Source organism: Neolamprologus multifasciatus, chromosome 16 (assembly GCF_963576455.1).
Source record: "Neolamprologus multifasciatus chromosome 16, fNeoMul1.2, whole genome shotgun sequence".
Taxonomy (NCBI): Eukaryota; Metazoa; Chordata; class Actinopteri; order Cichliformes; family Cichlidae; genus Neolamprologus; species Neolamprologus multifasciatus.
Genome location: NC_140454.1, coordinates 28,653,061 through 28,673,440, shown reverse-complemented (window position 1 = coordinate 28,673,440; position 20,380 = coordinate 28,653,061). Strand labels below are relative to the sequence as shown.

General features: G+C 39.2%; 2 protein-coding genes across 11 annotated transcripts in view; one reads left to right on the top strand and one right to left on the bottom strand.

Moving 5' to 3' along the window:
* The window catches only part of LOC146501002 (nck-associated protein 5-like), a 78,790-nt gene that overhangs the window by 10,730 nt on the left and 47,680 nt on the right, over positions 1–20,380 (bottom strand). For 3 of the 10 annotated variants that reach the window (XM_085136705.1, XM_085136706.1, XM_085136703.1), the window contains exons 8-11: positions 17,501–20,352; positions 16,006–16,120; positions 13,694–13,769; positions 3,788–4,174 (exon numbers count right to left, since the gene is read on the bottom strand). In XM_085136705.1, the coding sequence (XP_084992831.1) occupies positions 3,788–4,174; positions 13,694–13,769; positions 16,006–16,120; positions 17,501–20,352 (3,430 nt within the window). Of the gene's footprint in view, positions 1–3,787; positions 4,175–8,762; positions 13,770–16,005; positions 16,121–17,500; positions 20,353–20,380 lie in introns of those variants that run through there. The other 7 variants (XM_085136708.1, XM_085136709.1, XM_085136707.1 and 4 more) reach the window with 5 other exon arrangements.
* The window catches only part of fkbp7 (FKBP prolyl isomerase 7), a 194,456-nt gene that overhangs the window by 137,911 nt on the left and 36,165 nt on the right, over positions 1–20,380 (top strand). The window lies entirely within an intron of this gene.

Sequence of the window (20,380 nt, the reverse complement as noted above, 5' to 3'; positions counted from 1 at the left end):
GCTAAAGGAGCTGCAGCTGACATCCAGAAAGACAGTAAATGCTTGGCTCAAACAGCCACCTCACATGTGAAAAATAATGCAAATGAAGTCATGTTTTTCAAATAGGGAGTGACAGTTTAGGATGCTTAAATAAAACTGTTCTGACTGTGGGATGTCCTGTGTAGACAAACATTTAAATATGCATTTCACCTAAAAACAGTCAGAGACATTAACTGTTCACTTATTTGCTCCTCTGGACAATGTCTAACCAAGCTAAATGGTCCATATGTTAAGCGATCTGAGGCATTTTTTAATCTATACAAACTAATTCAACTATGAATCCTTTATAAAAAGTTATTGTTTCTCCCTCCTCCTTCACCTGCTTTTAATTTTTCTCTCAGAGTCAGCATATCTGAAATTTGTCTATCTTAAAAGATGGTCCTTCATTTTCATCCTATTCATAAGCTCTTTGTATTAAAATTAAACAGTTTTTCTTAAGAAATATGAGGAAAAGGAGGTTCTCAACTCTGTTTGCTTATCAAGGATGCAGGTTTAACATATCCTCAGTCTCAGGGCATCAAATACTGACTTGGTCCTAATCAGTCCAAAGCCCATTGCTCCCTGATAGGGAGGTTTGTCCTGGTGACAAATCTGGGCCTTACTATAAGTCCTCCAACTTTTAAATATGGACCCTATGAAAGAGGACCTGTCCTGGGATTTTTGTTATTTTGTGGTTTGGAATTCCAGATGAATATTTTTATTCTTACTACTACAACTGTTTTAAAGGTTTGACTTCTGTGTTTGGCAGATTTCTGGTTCCCTGCATTGATTTCAACAATCTAGTGGATCACAAGCTTTATTTCCAGTGTTTTACCTTTTGGTTGTTCTAATGATTAGTTTCAGTTTTGCATCCTGTGTTTTGGTTCCTGGTCTTTTGTCTTGGTTTCTATTAAGATTCCCTCAGTGTTTTCCCTTCTGTTCATCCCTCTGTCACATCTTTCTGTCTTTGTCCTCCTGTGTTCCCCTGACTTTATCTTGATGTTTAGTGTAGGTCTTCTAGCCTCCATTATCAGTAAGTTCCTTTGGGTACTAGTTATTATTCATGTCCCTATCAATCTCCTTTGATTACTTCCTGTTTTTAATTAAAAAGTTTGTTTCTTTTGTTTCCTGTGTTAACTTTGCATCAGCCTCTCTCCCTGATTGGTTATCACAACCAATTTCTCACCGTAAAGGGGTTACTGTTAGGAATAAATGTATTTAACTCAAATCATATTTGATTTATAAACTATAAAAAAAGGTTTTTGAGCATCTAAAACGTAATCAGCAAGTAAAAGCAAAAGTAAGAGGGGATTGGGGGGAAACAAGGAAAATAAAAAAGGAACAAATGAGTTGTGAACTATAGCGCGATGTGGTATTTATGGTACCCCTTTGGTGTCTGCTTATGTAGGTCTTTGGCTATACAAAAATGCAGACTTTCCAAAATACCAACAGCGTGTAGTGTTATGCGTAGGTAAAGTGCTGACTGGTTGAAAAACTGGCTAAACCAGTAAGGGAATGATAGAGTTCACCATGGAAAGAAAAGGGGAAAAAATTGCTTTTAATTTCAGCTGACAATCTTAATAACTCTGCCAAAGATAGCACTTCAAAATGATTAATGAGCTGTAATTAATATTAGCTTATATAAGTAACTTGTTAATTTATAAAGTCAGCCATCAAAAGTTCTCATTTAAGCTCTCATTTGATTAAAAGTTACCGCCTCAAAATGTAAACCTGCTTCTTTCTGCCTCAGTGTGAAATCAAGTACTTGATTTCACAACATGAGTGTTTTTCCTTTGCTACATGCCGTGTCATTAGCATACTGAGCAGGCCATGTGTGTAATATGCTCTCAGTACCGTGATAAAGGCTCCACTTGTTGTAACGACACCGTGATTGCTTCCAGCAATCTTTTATATAAAGGGAAATATTGAACTTTGAATCTTCAGTTTCCCCGGTAACCTTGAATAACGCAGAGAACGTGTGGATAAATGTGAGTAGATCGTCAGGAAATTTCCTTATGTGCTAAGTGCTCAATAGATACATGAATAATAATGAATGAAGCAAGATTTACTCTGGATATGCCTTTTGTAAAGGAAATGAGCAGTAAATGTCAAGAATAAAACCTGTTATTTAAGAGGCTTTAAAAAGCAAGATCATCTTTTTAAATCACAGTGCCTACTTAGACCAATTTGCCATAACATTAAAGCCACTGACAGGTGAAGTGAATAACACTGATACAAAGAAGTGTTCTACTGGAAAGTCTTAGGTCCGGGGATACACCTAGATTTTATTGTACCACCCATTAAAATGAATCCTTTTTAATTTTGGACAATTGAATAAGTACCTAATTTTTACCAAATTATTTTGGTGTTATTCTGCCGTAATTTCATAGCATTTGGTTTTATTTACTGATGTCTTAGAAATCTTTGATCTGGTGCAGGAACCTTAAAAAAACAAGGGGCACTCCCTGGTGACAGGAGTCGATTTAAGGATGATAATTTGCCAAATGACAACTAAAATACTGCTGAGGAATAGGTTGAGGATACCCACAAATAGTCCAAGGTCCTCACCTGTCCTCCAAACTTCCTAGATTCCAATCCGCTTGTGTGCTAACATGATGGAAAGGCATCCCTTTTAGGTCCATGTCCTCACAGATAAGAAGTCTCAACCACTAACCATAAGATATCAAGACAGTAGATTTGTGTCCAAAAAGTCTTGACCATCAGGACACAAAAAAACAAACAAACCACAACTGAGACATATCAGAAACTTTTAAATAAAAAAAAGAAAGCCATTGTATTTGTTGCAAAGACACAGGGTTAACCCTCTGAGGTCTGAGTCGTCATTGGTGAAGACTCAAACCCTAACCCTAAACGTATTCTATCATAATATGTCATTTTTATCATTTAAAAAAATGTCAGGAGTAAAAAAAACCCAAAACTATAACATCCATCAAACTCTTTTCATGTCTGTCAAACAATTCCTTTTTACTCTGTTATAAAACACAGACTTATGATTACGCTGCATCCACACAGTGAAAGAGATCACCATGGTGATCAGACCAAAGAAAGTTGATGATGTTTGGTGATGTTAAAAAAATCTTGTGACACGAAGTGGGTGGGACCCAAGGTAAAGTTTTCACATCTTCTAGTTGAGAAACTGAACAGCTACCAATGATATCTCAGGATACTGCTTACATATGACCTGGTAGTAAATACGATAGATTGTTACCTAGGCAACTGTGGCCTTGAATATCTGATCGTGACCAACTGACAGTTTCCAAGCGATGAGACATCTAAAGGGGTTTGCATCATAACTAATGATGACGTATACCTTAGAGGAGTTAACCTCTTTACATTCACTGTGTCACCAGTGACCTGTCTGGGGTGATGGTTGGGTTTTATTTTAGCCACATGCTAAACAGGGAAATTACTAGACAATATTTTACAAGTCTCATAAATTTTGGAATTTGCAGTTTTCCAGATAAAAGATTTTCCATTTGGATTTGGGCACTTCCAAACAGGTGGAATTTCCACTGAAAAAGTCAAATGTTAACCAAAACCCACTCTAAATGGATTGCTGGTGATCTGGTGGATATTACATCAAGCATAAGATAAGTGTTTGTTACATAGCTCAAACTCGGAACATTATACCAGCAACGCTACAAGTAAGACAGATTAAGTAAGACAGCATAAAAGTTTCCGTCATTACTATAAGCTTTATTCCTGCAGTCCAAAGTTCAAAGCTGTACCTTTGGTCATTTTACCGTACCTTGTGGTGCTCTGGGTAGCCTGCTCTGGGCTTCACACACACTGGCAGAGGTCATAATGGGTTCAGACGGGGTTTGGATGGGCTGGAGGAAGGCCACAGTGGGGAAAGGCACTGACTGGATATGGGTCATGGAGGAATCGGACAGAGAGTTTGGCACCCCTGCATGGCTGCCATCCTTATAGCTGGAGGGAATTCTCCACCGGGGTAACGGGGAAGGAGATGCGTCCTCGCTGGAGGAGCCAAGGACACTGGGAGGACTGAGGGATTGCTCTGGGGTTGATGAGGATTTGGGGAGGAGGTGCAGGATGGAGGAGAAGAAGGAACAGGATTCAGGAAGGGGGATGGTCCCGATTCCACTGTCCAACGTTCGCATCTTGCAGCCGGAGCCTGCGGCACAAGGAGAACAGCTGAAGTGGTTCAGGGTGGAGGGAATAAAAGGGAGAACATCAGGAATGAGACAGAGGGGTGACCATGGTTGAAGTGGCATTAAAGTAACCTTTAAAATAAATATGTACGGTACATGAATATAGATACTAATCATTTATCTGGTACTCTAGCTGACTTTGTGTCTCCAGGAGCTGTTACAGTGAGGGCAGCTTTATCAATCAATAATAATGGATCTTCTCTGCAGTATCATAACTGATTCTCTCGTGCCTCCTTGTTATTCCTACCACATATCTTGACTGTTTGCCTGTTTTAAGAAGCTCGATCCTTGTGTTCTGGTCGTTTGCAACACATGGTTAGTCTTTTCCTTCCTCTCTTTCACAGTCTAACTTTCAAAAGCCTTAAAAGCCAAGTCGAAAAGCAGTCCAATCTAATTATATAAGTGTGAGGCTGGGTAACGCTTTCTTTGCTCTCCAGCAAAAAATGACTCAGCCAAATCAAGTCCACTTGAACCACTGCTTTTATTTTACAGATATTGTTTGATGGCTCTGACTGTTAGCATGCACTGGTCACATGGTGAATATGAAATGCATACAATGGCATGTGACATGAAATACAAATACACGCTGCTGGGGGTATTTAATTAACAAAATATTTGAAATCTTAAACAAAAATGGTTCTGTTGTATGCATTATTTAAACGGATGTAAGGTTAATTCTTAAATGTATTAAGCACTTTTTGTTGAAAATATAAAGTAACTTGAAAAATGAGCCGTTTTCCACAAATATTCAAAGGATGTAATGCTTTGGTAAGCAGCATTAGCTAATATTAGCTTATAAATGTAGTACACTAATCAGTAAAATCACCAAAGCACCAACTTCCAGCACAGCAAAGACAAACTCAGAATATAAATTAAAAAATAAATACTGTTGTTGCTTCAAGTAGAAATTTGCTAGTAACAGTAGTAAGAAAGTAAGCTAAGTTTAGCTAGATAGCTACTAAATCAAGCTATCAAGGAATCTGTTTGGATTAGCCGATAAGCAAAGGGTGGGCAATTACTTTACCCAAGTGGCCACATGAGAAACTGGGACTGTTGTGAAGGGTCACACCAATAAGCTGAACTCAGTTAAACTCAGTAATAATGCTATCTCTTTATAAGCTTATCCACAACAGTGAACAACAGTACCAGTTTCTCATGTGGCCCCTTGAGACAAGGAAATACTCACGTTTGAGATAAGATAAAATTAGCTACCTGGCCAAATAAGGATTTGACCATCTGGGAAAAGTACAGTATCATGAACATGATATTAGATCATGGAGGATGTTTACCATTAAATGTAATGCTAAGTTGTCTTTCCTCTTAATGAGAAAGGCAGTTAATATTAGTTAACACTAGTATTTCTGCTAACACAGATGAATTGCTAGCTATGTCACACAACTGTTGTCTTAAAGTGGTCAGCTAAGTCATCCAAACTACTGACTATCAATTTCATACTATTTTATCACCTAACATTATAAACTCAGCAATACCAGTTACCTATGTTAGATGCTATGGCTAGATGGCTAACCACATCTTGCTTGCTAACGTTACTGCTCACAGAATCTGAGTGGAAACGTTAAGTGGATGACTTGGCAAATAACTTCATCAGCTAACCTAATCCATGATACTTACTTGCATGTAAGGTCAGTGTTGTTTTTAATCCATCAGTAAATTATGTAATAGAATGAAGTAAAGATTTATAACATTTATGTTATACAGTAATAGCCAGAATGATGGCAGTTTTCCAGGAGGCTGTAACTTAGCTACACAACTTAACTCACAAGTAATTTTTTAAAACTCACTATACAGATATTCAGGTATTTACTGGGCTCTCAGTTGTTATACAAGGTTCATACAACATTCAGTGCATTAACAACAAAATGCATAACTCATTTAAGACTAATATTGCTCTGGATTTTTTAGCTTTTGCATCACTGTTCAGCCACATTTGCATCAGACAACCATTTTTGTAAATCATAGGAAACCAAAAACAACATGAATCACTCCAGTCACCCATCTAGCGTGCACATCATTGAAATAAGAAAATATTTCTTCAAGCTGCTGTCATGCAGACTCATGTTTTAATATGTAGCCGGAAGCATGAAGCCTGTAGGCAATCACTGTGAGGCTGAGGCAACAGCTGTGCCCCCTTTATTAATTAAGATGCGCACGCATGAGACTTTTGAGTGCTCCTCTGGGTTTCTTCAAGCCTGTTTTTCTTCATTTTTTTCTAATTCTGATTTTAAGCTGTTGTGCCCCGATTAATTGAGAACTTAAAATGATCACATTAAAAGTCATGCTATGTTTGAAAATAGGCAAATGTGGAAAGGGGAATGGTAAAACCATTATCAATAATGCTGAAAAACATTAAGTTACATTTTAACCAGAAGCTCTGGAAACACCTCAGTAGATTGTAATTCTTTAAATTTACAGCCTCAGCTGGAAAACATCTCTAACATCGATTACAGTCATCCACTGCCGCTTCCTCATATGAAACAATAGCTTTAAGTAGCTATGTTTAAATCAGTGAACTTGTACTCATGCAGCAACAAACAAGAACAAATAATTGAACAGTGGAGAAGTAGGACAGAAATGTTATTGATTAGTCTGGTCTTAGGTTGGAAGTCTTCTTTAGAAAGACAGGATCACAGAGGCTGAGAATTGATTGCTTACAACAAGCCTCAGCTGTATTGAGAACAATCAATAGCTGCTTAATGTCAGAAAATAACAGTGCTGTACTTAGTACTTAAAAATGATATAGCATACACATAAAAATAATATGACATTTCTGTTTAAGCAGAAAAGTTTCACTTAAAGTGTCCCTACTGTGCTTTTTCCAGCTCTGTATTTTCAGTTTTTGACTCTACTGCAGTAGCTTTGCATGCTTTACAGTTCAAAATAATCCTTTACTCACTATAGAAGTTTCTGACTTCATACTTTAAAGCCAACCATTTTAGCTCCTCCCCTTTTAAGCAAACTGATTGTCTGTCACTTGACAAATTATTTTAGTAGTTGGTGTGGACTAATGTGGGTCCTGATTACAATATTAGGGATATCTTCTTATTCTCTGTGACATCATACAGAGCCAAGAACAGAAAAAAACTGCCAGAATTGGAGCATTTAATGGAGTCTAAAATATTAGCTTCTGGCTCACAGGGATTATTTGCACAAAAACTGACCTTGTTATTTGAAACGCTGGCCTTGTTTAATATGAATAGTTTATATATGACATAAAATATTGAAAAAGCACAATAGGTCATCTTTAAGGGTATGTGTTCGATAAGTTTAAGGCAGTGGTGTCAAACAACAATCAAATTGTCAAAATCTCTTCATAGGTTTTACAGCCTTTCCTACTGATGAAGACCACCCAACAGCCATTCATACTGCATTAAAATAATTAAGCAATAGATAAACAACTAAATGACAGAAAAGTCTTTTGTTTTTACTATTGTTTATAGAAACTGCTTTTTTTTGTTTTGTTTTTACCATGGGATCAAAATAAAAGCAAAAATGTTATTTTATTTGTTTTAGTTTTACTGTGAATTAACAAAAACTTCTGTTTTTAAATAGATTGCAGATTGCTTTCACTTCATTGTCTTTATCAGCAGCATTTTGTTATCACATTGAAAAACTGAGACTGTTCAATACTGTTGAAATTGCAGTTCTTTTTCTTATGTTTATTGGGATTGAATGCATAGTTACATTTCTCCACACTGACAGAAGGGGCATTTTCTCTGGTTCTCTGGTTTGACGTCAATGAAGTCAATGTAGACTTTATGTGGCCCACGATGTAATATGAGTTTGACATCGCTGATTTAAGGTATTGATGTTCACATCTTAATAGGTCAAAGGGCTGGGCAGCAATTTACACCTCTCAGTAAAGGGCATCTTGTTAGTGAAAATCAACTTGAAAACAAAAATAAAATCTGACAAGTTTGACTTGAATGTAAAAGAGAAACTCATCACATAAAAATTATTCAAACACAGACCAGAAAGGGGAAATCCAGTCGTCTTGCCCCTTTTAGAGTTGCTACAGCGGATCATCTGCCTCCATCTCATCCTGTCCCAGCATCTTCCTCTATCACACCAACAGTCTGCATGTCCTGCTTCACTACATCCATTAATCTTCTCTACAGGCTTCCCCTTTTCCTCCTGCCTGGCAGCTTCATATGTAGCATCCTTTTTCCAGTACATCCGCTATTCCTTCTCTGCAAACCATCTCAGGCTTGCTTCTCTAACTTTGTGTCCAAACTATCTTAGCCTGAGTCGTCCCTCTGATGTACTCATGTGTAATCTTGTCCTTTGGATGGTGCTTAAAGACAAAACCAGCTGGTTAAAGGAGTTTGTACCCTAACCTGCTGCACATTCTTTCCAGCTTGATCTCTCTGCCTAGCCAATCAACACCTTCCTTAGCATCCAGCCTTACATACAAAGCCTTTTCCTTTGCCATCACTCACTTCTGTATGCCCAGCCTCCCAATACTCTGAAATCACAACTATAAAGACTACTTTTAATAGAAAAAACTTTTTTTTCTTCTAAACTTTTCTCTAATTGTTGAGTGGGAATGCAAGTGGCCTCAAACATGAGCTCACTTCCGCGTTCGTTATAACAACGTAGCCAAACATCCCATGACATCATTTGTATGCGACACAAATGTTGTGGATGCCAAGGTGATGTTGCCTCTCAGTGTGTGACTTTTCACGAGACGAGCTATTTTCCTCGTTGCCGAGTGTCAAAAAGGGCGGTTTTGATTTTCGTGAAGGAGAAAGTCTTATGACTCATCAGGTGACGCCACTGGTTAGCTAATTTGTGGCATGCAGTCTGTTGACATCACATTTTTGGATTTGCTTGGATCTTTGTGCCAGGTACTATGACCTAATCGAAAACCTAATGGACTTAATGGAGTTGTGTCGAGCTGACCCAAGTCAGTACTAAAAGGGCTAATAGAGAGTCAAACAGGGCATGAAACAGGGTCTCTTGGCTGATAAACCTGCACCTTTTTACACGACCAGCCTTGCATCTTTGGTTTGTAAAATGAGATTATTATTGGTGCTATTGTTATTAGGCAATAATAATTACCTGCAGAACGAGCAGCACACTTGTTATGATATAGTTTAATAAGTTATATAGGGAGATATTATGTAAGGAGCAGATACGGCACTCCATGAATGCTGTAAATCTATGGCAAAGATGATGGATGCCCCGCTCCTTCCGGAGAGATCCTGACAACAACCAAACTAGGAATCATATTGTAGTGGATCGAACAATTCAAAGTTTCGCCGCATGCTGTCCAGATATTAGCTGTACATATGACTATCCATATCGGGTCAGTGGCACGTTTCACTAGTTTGGTTATATGACCACTTTGGTTGGTGATAAGCACATGGACTATATAAAAGACGGACGTAGCCACCGTGATGTTGTCCATTATGAATACTTGATCTTGGTGATTTGAAGGTGGATGTGACTATGAAGCTGCACGCTTCGCGAGCGCACCCTGACAAATAAATACCAGTCTATTTCCATCATGTGAACAACTTTAAAACTTTTAAGACATGTAATTTTACAGGCGTGTGACGGCCTAGCTGCAGCAGCCTGTCCTGCATTATGCATTCCCTTGTTTGTCCCTTTGTTTTGCCTTGCAGGCTCCTGGTAATCAGTGCAGCTGGGAGCACCTGGCTGGTCTCTGTAGCACATTTATGAGCTGGCTGTCACAATATATCCTCTCCATTCACCGTGCACCTTTTATTTGAGGTTTTATACAAAACTCCACCCTACAGTTAACATTCAAGCACTCCTGACGACTAACACATCTAATAAAATTGTAGTTTTTGCCTCTTTTTAGTTAACAAATTTGCATTAAACTGCGTCTCTGCCATTACTTTTCATGGCTCATGAGTTGGACCATGACAAGGGGGTAATAAAAACATGTTTTTATCTCAGCTGGATTTTAAAATAAGACTTCAGTTTGATGAGGAGTGGCTAAGATAAACTTTAGTGGCTTCAATGCACAGCCAGAAAGTTTCTCAGTAAAGTATGAGACTGAAAATGAGAATTTAATTGTGGTATTTTTGTTTTGTGCCTTTTCGCTTTAATGCATCAAGTTGAAAGCTGCTCTGTCGAGTCTGCGTCAGGCCCAGCATTTTGGAGTCTGGGTGGTATAATTCAGCTCACAGCTGAAGGCAAACTTAATTCACTCAGTAGTAGTTTGGCTGATCGTGCTTAGCTGGTGCAGCGCTGAAATTTTAATGAGGTGATTAACCCCCGAGGGCAAGCGTTCGTCCGTATCAAACATGCTTGATATTTGCAGCGCCTCGCCGATGGTGTCACTCTGGCCAATGAAATTTCAGTACGGTCTGTCACCGGTCCTCCACTCGAGTGATGTGGAAAGTTTAATAAGCCGCTATTTCTAATTTAGTGAGTGACCACAAAGCAGAAAGAGCCAAATAAAGTTTTACTCCTCGTCTGTTATTTCTTTCCCCGCTTTTAAATAAATTGCCACCTCACCTCGTTAGTAAGCATCGGGCTTAAACGCTTTTTAAACTTAAACATCTACACCAAATTATTACTGAGCAGCAATCCAAGCCTAGCACAGAACATGAGTGTTTTTGGTGTGTTCTTGATACTCTGGTATTAAATCACACAGGTAAAAAAAAACCACCCAACCTAATGTGTCTGTGCATTGGTTTTAAAAGGGTAATTAGAACAGATCCAGTGGGACAGTCAGTCTAGAACTTTAAGGACCAAACTGGTCAAAATGCAGAATTTTTAAATTTTTAACCAACAGATAACAGGAAAAAGGGGCGAGAGAGATTTGCCCATATGAACCCATCTTTGCAGCTGTGGCCTTGCTTCATAAAAAAATAACAGATTATAAAAATGTAATTGCAGTTCAAGAAGCAAACTAAATGCCTACGCCTACACCGAAACATCCAGATCTGTTGGGATCTTCTGTATGTGGAATTTGCATGTTTTTCTTGTGCCTACATGAGTTTCCTTCAGATACTCCCAGTTCCTCCCACTGTCCAAAGGCATGCAGGTTAGGTGAACTGGAAAATGGATGTACTGCAGATCTTTCTTGTTTTCTCACATGCCAGTTACCAGAGTTTGCTTGAGTATGCTCCTAAAGGTATAGACTGACCAAGTCACTAGGATCCATCTGTACACTGTATACAGATGCATGAAATCCACTGCCGTCCCATCCAGCAGCTGCTGAGATATTCCAGTTTGAATCAAAGACTGAAACATCCACTACAGGGAGCATTCTCCCACACGTGTGCCCAAATTTGAACATTATTAAACGAAGATTGAAATTTCAGTCCCATGCAGCCCTCTGCATGAGAAAATTACATCTGCACCCCATCTTATTATGGCAAGCATACCAACTTTCAGCTATCAGTTGGCGGGAGATTGTTGGACTAAATGGTGGGGCGAGTATGTGTGTGTGTGTTGGAACATTAAACAGTGCAGAGGTGTATTTCATAGGGGAAAAAAAGTCCCACGGGACAATAATAACCTTAATAATTAGTTTTCAGCTCAAACGTGCTGTCTATGCTGCTCACAAATGCACAATGTAAAAAAAAAAAATCCTAAAAAAACAGTAATATTCAGGCAGCTGGGGCACCAAAATAATACCAGAAAATAACAGAAAATAACTTTCCCATGAAAATACGGTTATTTTCAGTAATGACAATACAGTTTGTTGCCCTAATTTTACATGGGATTTTGCCTTTTTCAAGTGCTTTTAAACATTAAATTAGGAACAATTTAATGTGATTAAACAATGAAATTACCTATAAACAAGGTCAATGAATGCGGCAATATGAATAATAATACTTAAATGTACAGAAATATACAGCTAACAGTTGGTTTAAATAATAATGGATTGCATTCATATAGCGCTTTATGAGACCCTCAAAGCACTTTACAATCCCACTTTATAATTCCCCTCTGGCCATCACCAGCAGGTGATAGGTGAAGTGTCTTGCCCAAGGACACAACGACAGAGAGTGTCCGAGCCGGGGCTCGAACCGGCAACCTTCTGATTACAAGGCGAACTGCCAACTCTTGAGCCACGATTGCCCCACATAACAATAATAGTAATTATTATTCGATGTAAAAAAAAGTTTATACGGATCATTTTATATATTTTTCCATAGCATTACATTTGAATTTAACAGTTCAATCTTTCAAATAACGGATAAATATTTGTGAAATCATGATACATTTGTGAATGTATTTTAACAATCTAAATATGCATATGTACAGACAAATACATTTAAAAAACAAGAAAATTATGTTTTATTACATTTACAGTGATTTTACGTTAATTTACATTTGAAATGTGAAATCACAGTCTGTTTAAGTAAATTTAATGATATTCTAGAAGAACAGTACAAAACTGTAAAATACACAGTAAAATACTTTTATGTTACAATTGTTTTTACTTCATATGTAATCAAACTGTATTTAAATCACTCACTGACTCAAATGAACAGGCTTCTTACTCCCATGTTCTTTTACTTCCTAACAAATTCTATATGATCTTAATGGTGTGTATTATTATGCTAATGTTGCATTATTTTGGCAATATTTTATCCAGTCATCCCAGTAATGACCACGGAATTCAGTTCAATTTAAATACTTACAGAGTTACACTAAGCAGACATGCATGTGCACAATACCTGTAAAGCTGCAAGGTGTAAGTCTCATTAATAATCTCTAACAGGCAGGTGTTAAATTAAAGGATAGATATGGACATAGGTGGGGAAAATCTCCAATCTTTGTGGTGTTCAAACTATCTTTTTTTCATAAAGAGGTGGTTTTGAAGCTTCTCCTTTTATCTGGAGACTTTTTTGGGCAGTGTGAGAATGAAAGCAAAAGTGTGTGTCAGCCATGCGTTATGGTCGTCATATGGCTTCACACCTCTGCAGGGCAGTGAGCTGTCTTTGGTTGCAGCAGCAGTTTGGTCCACAGAATCAAAACAGCTGAAGCAGATTCATCATGGATCCACCACTCACAGTAAAACTGGCCATGAGGAAGCTCGAGTGAATACGTTTATCCTGATTTGATGAGCCTGGGCATGCAGATTTTTAGTGCATGAGTCCGTGAAGATGAGTGGTCAAGCCTATCGTTAAAGAGCAAAATCTGCATGGTGTAAAGCCACGGTGGAATGATTTGCTCCAATTTAAAAAAAAAACATGAACAGAGATATGGTGGCGGCAAAAGCACAAACTGACAAAATTTAGCATTTTGCATGTTTGCTTGACTGCTCATGGCATATTTATCATGTTCATGACTTACACATGTGTGTCAAATTTGGTCTTCACTTCTGTCTGCAAACTGTAAAACGGTAAGCACAGATGAAACCTTAATGCTATCATTGTTTGAAAGACACATTAACATTGCTACTGGTACCGAGTCAGAGGCATCTAAAACTATTCAAGGAGACTGTGACAGAACAGAGGAGAGAAAAGTCTGACCTATTACTGCATCCTGGTTCGGGCTCTTCACCGTGGATCCATTTTCACTGTCAGATCTTCTGTTCATCATCTGCATCTTTGTATTTTGAAGAAAAATAAAAACAAAGATATTAAAACTTTATACATTTGTACATTAAGCAGTTTTTCATTGCATGTTTCTTTTAGAAAACACTGCATACATTTCCACTGAAATCACTGAGCTCACACCATGTTAGACAAACCAACTCAATGAGTGAAACTAAAGGCATTTAATCTTCTCCTTCTAATAGAACATGGTCTCTGACTCTGGATGGCATTACTTTGGTCTGCAGCAGCATGATGAGTAACCTTGGTGTCATTTTTGATCAGGATGCATCCTTCAGCTTGTGCATTTAACAAATGGGTTGCTTTCTTTTATCTGCATAGTGCTGTCAAAATCAGAAGCGTCCTGTCTCAGAGTGAAGCTGAAAAGCTAATCCATGCATCTGCTACTTATAGCCTGGACTTGTTATCTGAAAGCTCCCTAAAAACAGTCAGTTGATCCAAAATAAAAGTAAGAAACTTAATTCAAGCTTAGCATGTGGCTAAAACAAGCCCTTACACAGGGCACTTGTGACAAGAAAGTACAGTACCTGCCTCCTATTTCTTAAAAAATATTTTTCTTGTAATTTTTTTAATTGGTCTTCAGTAATAGTTCTTCAGGCTTTCCAAAGATTGTTTAAGACATTGGCTGCTTTTTCACTCATTTTCAGCTGAATCTTTGTCCCTGACAATTTCCATAATAATGTGCGTTTGTTTGTTAAACACTGACCTATAAATCATTCTAACAGCCCAGAGAAACCCCACATCATTTATTTTAATGCGTTTAGTTCGATCTATGAAAAAGGCCATAACACAGATTGACAGATGTAAAAAAGAAAAAAAAAAGTATTTTTGCACCAATAGGGTGATTCCCAAAGAGCTATCAATCTGACATGTCTGAACATTTTGTGCAGTGTGTTCTTAAAAAAATTAAGAACTGGACAAGTTGAGGACAAAAGAAGAAGTGGCAGATTTTTTTTTTTTTTAAAAAGCAGATGGACAGTTTTTGAAACTGAACTGAAAGGAACTGACAGAGTGATGAATTTAACTTCAGGCAAGCATCCAAAGAAGAGCTTTAAATGTCGTTCAAGAATCCTAGAGACTACTTAATGAAATGATAAAAAATCTGCCTGAGAGAGTTCAGACTGTGATGAAGAATAACGGTGGTCAGACCAAATATTTATTTATTTATTTTTTATTCAGTTCCTAAAGTGTTTCCCTGTCGATTTCTCCTTCATGTTTCTTCTTTATGTGTTTAGGTTTCGTTTTTTGATGGACCATCCTGCATTTGGGTCCTTCCCAGAAAGTTTGGAGGAATGGTTTGTGGATTTGACCTGAAGTCTAGCTCATTTATTAAAACAGCTGAGAATCAAGTACTGAACAAAATCTGGCTTTTGGTCAGCGCACACTGATGTCGTATTTTAACTGACTGGGCACTCCTATAGCATTATTTTTTTTATTCTGCAGGGCTGACCTATAGATTTCCTCAGATGCCTTGAGACTGCAGCCAAATGCGCTCTGCTGTCATTGTCACTGCAGTCGCACTAAAAAAGAAACAAAATGGTTGGAAAACCTTACTGCACATGTTGTAAAGGGGTGTATTTTCAAAATCCCACTCAAATAGCTATTGTTAGTAAAATAAATATTTAGAAGCAGTGTTTGGGTTAAGATCTTGTAATTAACCAAAGCTATTACAGTCTCCAAGTCCTCATAGAAAATGAAAATGACTTGCTCCTTAATCAGACTAATGCTACCACTATACCTTCACCCTCCTCGTGCTGACTTTTGTTGGTTTTTACACTTTTTTATAAAGCAAAGAAGGATTCCAACAAAATGATGTTGAACAACATCTTCTCACCCCATGACATAAAACCTGAAGTTTTGTCTCTGGGTTCTCATCAACACTGGTTGCTCAAAGCAAATGTTCCTGTACAGAAAAACCCACAATCAGGATGGAGCTGTGTGCCTTTGTGTCGCATTGTGATCTGAAGGGATCCTGACCCAGCATCAGTATGTGAGTGTGCTTCCAGAGGCAGGAAGCGTTTTGGTGGCTGTGAATCTTTTCTGTTTTCTGTTTAGTGCCTCAGCGGCAACTGAAGCAACAGCTGAATGTTGTATCAGTATTTCAGAATTCATCTCTCATTCATTTCTTCATTTTTCCCGGATATTAAAGGTACAGTTCTTGCTGCTGTGATGTGCATCTCATGCTAATAAAATCACTGCATGCTTGCATTAGTTAAGGATTAATTTACCTTCGGGTCCCCGATGATGTCAGCATGTCCTTGTATCTCACTCAGGGACATACCCGGGCAGGGCATTGAGATGCATGCCCGCACTGCATCATGAGACTCTCTTCTCCCCACAGAGCTGAAAGAAAACAGTCTGTCAACACGCCACCACACACTGAAATCCTGTGATATTGACTCTGGATGCCCGGGGTAAGTCGGCTGATAAATGACCCCGCTATCTATTGAAACCTGGCTGTGAGCCTCTGTATGAACAGGTCTCAGGGCTAAGGAGGCTCATAAATGTGTCTATGACCATTTGATAAAAAATGACCCATGTCATCTGAATCAGGAAAGCTATGAATCAATTGTATACATGAAACTGTGAGAGGCAGTGAAGATCTCAAAAGTACAGTAATTAGTTTATTAAGTAGAGAAGAGTCAAAACGGGGTCCTATTTTGATTCACTTTGTATATTATCCAGCATCCTTATTGATGTAAACCTCAACAACAACAACAGACATATTTCTAACGTCCAGCTCAGGCAGTTTTAATGAAAATTGTGGCAGCTTGTTGTTTATGATTGGAAAGCGACTTCATTCGTTTGGAGTCCTTAATTTGCAAAGCTTGAATTGATTAATATCTTTTCAGCAAGGTTGGTCATCAACTCCCTGCTGCACATGTGTGGCAGCTCATTGTTTTATTGAGTGTCAGATATTTACTGTGGACAGCTGAAATAAAACATCTGTTATATACACACTGCAACTTAACAAAACACCAGCAAAGAAAACTACAGTGTTCTGTTTGCTGGTGTTTTTGCTTTTGTTAAGCTGGAGAGTGTTTGACCTCTCAGGGCCATCGTATTGATAACAATTCATTCAGCTGGTGAGTCTGTACGGAGAGCTGCACACTTCTCCTTAATTTTGTGTGTGTGTGTGTTTTACTCCAGCACATGATTTAAAATTGTATTGTGCAGACATAGAGAGTCTGGTAATTTGGTAACGTTAGAATATCAGAATAATTGTACTCCAGTTATTAATAATAAAGTGTGAGGGCAACACAAAATAAGGGAGAAAAAGCAATACTGAGAGATATTTTTAAGAAGACTTTTTGTAGATGGATGCTAAAACGTTATCTTAGCCATATCTTATTAAACTACTATAGGAACAAAAATATTTCAGCCTGAAAGAGAAAGTTGGGGCTTTTTCTTCATTATGACAAGATAAGCAGTCATTCCTGTTATATTTCTTTGAAGTCTGCCTAAAGGGCAAAGTCTCTGTGGACTAGTCTGTGCAATCACAAACACCAAAGCAGGTATATGGCTGTCGACATGAAGCCTCACATTCTCTATCACTGATCACTGCTTGTTAACCAAAACATGCTTATCAACTGAGGTGGAAAAATGCATGTCACCTACAGCAGATTTATTGGAAATCTAAGATAATTTCCCTTTTTATGATTTTGTGACATGTGGGAAACCTGAAAAACATGACCTTTATCACTGATTTAACAGCTTTCTTACCAGTCTTTTCCATCACTTTTTCTTCTGTCTCTCTTCTTGTCAGACTTTGTCTGCTTTCCGCCCAGAAGCGATGAGATCTTTTGCTCCCTCTTGTCGTCTTTTCCTTTCGGTGGATCAACTTTTTTGCTGGGAGCAGGAAGCTTACTCTTACGAAAGCCGAACCAACTTGCTAAGCTTGATCCAGATTTTTGCTTCACCTCACTGGTTCGCTCTTGTTCCTGAGACTTGTGCAAGTTCTCCTCTATGCCGAGCATCACTTTCTCTTCAATTGTAGTTATGGTGCTTTGTCTCTCAGGCTCTTCAGAAACTGGCTCCCCAAAGGCGCTCGAAAACTGTTGCTCTATCTGAAGTCGCCTAGCCTGCTCACGCTGGAGTTTGAGACTTTGGAGTCTTTCACTGGAGGACCCCAGATGTAAAGGAACTGCTAGTCCCTCTTCAATCAAAAAGTTGTTTAAGAGGGATCGATTCATTGGACAGTGGTAGCTACTGGAGCAGCTCATACTTCCTGGGAGGACATCACCAAGAGAGTTCAAGGAGCTCCCTGAGTGTGTTTTGATCTGTGTGCGGACCTTTCCAGATCTGTTGAAGCTTGGTCTGTCCATATAGCGTGCACCAAAGCTCTGACTACGAGCTTTGGCCCCATTCATGCCCAGTACTGGTTTAAGAGGAGGTCTAGTAGAAACAGATACAGACCGTTTGAACAGCCAGCCTTCCTCGTCAAATCCCCAGTCTAGCATTACACCGCTGTCTGACACAACAGGTTGGACAGAAGGCTCAGAATCTAGCGAGTTGCAACGGGTCTCAAACTTTCTGCGGGTGTTATCATGAGTGCTGGATTCATGTATTGTCTGGGGGTCACAAGTGAAAGTCTGAAAGGTCTGGATGCTTTTTCCAGAAGGGTTCATATCGTCCTTGTTTTGCCTTCCAAAAATGAGGAAGGTATTTGCTTCTTGTCCAGCGATTGCCTCATGAGATTTGGCATTTACAGGAAGAGTCCTTTTTACGGCTCTTGAAGAGGAAGTCTGTGGATGGTAGTATGCATTAGAATATGCTGGTGGTAAGACTTCCGAGAGTTTTGGCTCACTGACACTCTGTTGGGATCTTTGCAAGACGCTCTGATTTGGCAATACAGAGGGAACGCCATTTTCAATATAGCTCATGGTAGCTCTGTCTGTAGATAACCGGACAGATTCTGAAGCTGATTGTGATTCTTGAACTACAACAGGAAGTATCATAGATGAATGGGTGTGGTACATTTTACCTTCAGCACCCATTTGTGGGACTGCATGTTGACCATCTAGTATTGCACTGGATTGTTGAGGTTGTACGACTGAAGAAACCTGATGCATATGCAACTTGGTTGGGCCAGTCATTGAACTTTGAGCCTGCCCTGGAGATGTTTGATCTATGGGAAAGCTGTCACTACTAGGTCTGAGAAGAAGAGAAGTAGTTCGACCTGGGGGTCGCGGCGGGGATAGGGATCTGAGTTCTGAGTCACAGTCATGGTCCTGACGTCGTTGTTTTCGTGGAGAGCATGGTAAGTTGTCATAGATACCATCTTCTGAAGAGTCATTGCTTGACTGAAGTCTGGCTATTTGTGATTTTGTGGGACTCTTTAAGCCATCACTGACCCCTGTAGACTTAAATATCTTTGAATGTTTCACGGGAGAAACAAGAGGTGAGCACTTTTGCATCTTCTCAAGAGACTTGGAACTTGATGATGCTGAATTATCCTCATCTTTCTCGGTTTTAGATAATGTGCTCTTGGTTGAACCATGGGCTTTATTTAAATTTGTCCTTTTGCTGGGGGTACTGCTCCCTGTAGGGTTAGGGTTAGGGCTCGGCTGTCCTTTGGGCCTTTGACCCTTGATAAGCTTTTGATGTAGAGGAGAATGTGTGTGCTTTTGTTGCTCTGGTCCTCCATCTGCACTCTTGCTCCGCAAAATAAAAGCCTTTCTTGCTGAGTCACAGAGTTGAGGTTTTGGTTTCCTCTGAGGAGATTCTGAGGCAGAATAGTCCTGGTGGTCACCGCCAGCTTGACTTATTGGGTCTCTGCGATGAGGAACTTCCATTGAGGAGCTGCGCTGCCTGGCTTCATTCATGCAGCACAGAGCTCTTGGTACAGTATGTTGAACTGATGAGCCAACATCACCTGTTCCCACTTCCACTTGTTTGGAGGACCCTCTTCCCTGTTGTCCTTTGACGTAATCAAGCCTGGATTTACGGTCAGTGGATCTTTCCTGGTTATTGTTTCGGTCACTCAACTTTACGCCTTTATGTTTTTCTAGTGAATCTATCTTCATTTCCTCCAGATGTGTAAGGCTATCAGTTGGGCTCACACCAGGTTTAACTGTGGGGCCCTCCAGAAACAAGAAGTTGTCTGTGACAGGTGAAGGAAACAGACCAGAGTTCCCTGAAAGTTTCACAGGATCTACTTCAAATTCCTGAGTGACCTCCAACTTGTCCAAGGTTAGAAGTTCTTTTGCTGGCAGGTCACTGGATTCGCTGTTTGGTACTTTAGGCAATTCGTCATCCGCATCATCAGAGTCTACAATGGAAATCCTTGTTTCTGCCTTGAAAGGTTTACTTGTAGGGGCAACTTGCTTGGCTGTAGTCCCTCGCTGGGCAAACTTGACACCAAGTGAGTATATACCTTCGTTTGAGGTCATACAGTCTTTGCAGTGTGGTACAGATGGAAGGGAGGAAGTCCCCTTGGAGTTGGACATTTGAAGACGTTTCAGGCCTTTCAAAATGTGACCTTCCTTCCATCCCAGGTCTGTGTGCTCCAGAGCAGCTGAGTGATTGCTGGATACTGAACCAGTACTCATCCTTTTGTCTCGGCTTGAGGCACACTATGTATTAAAAGAGATATTTGCAATT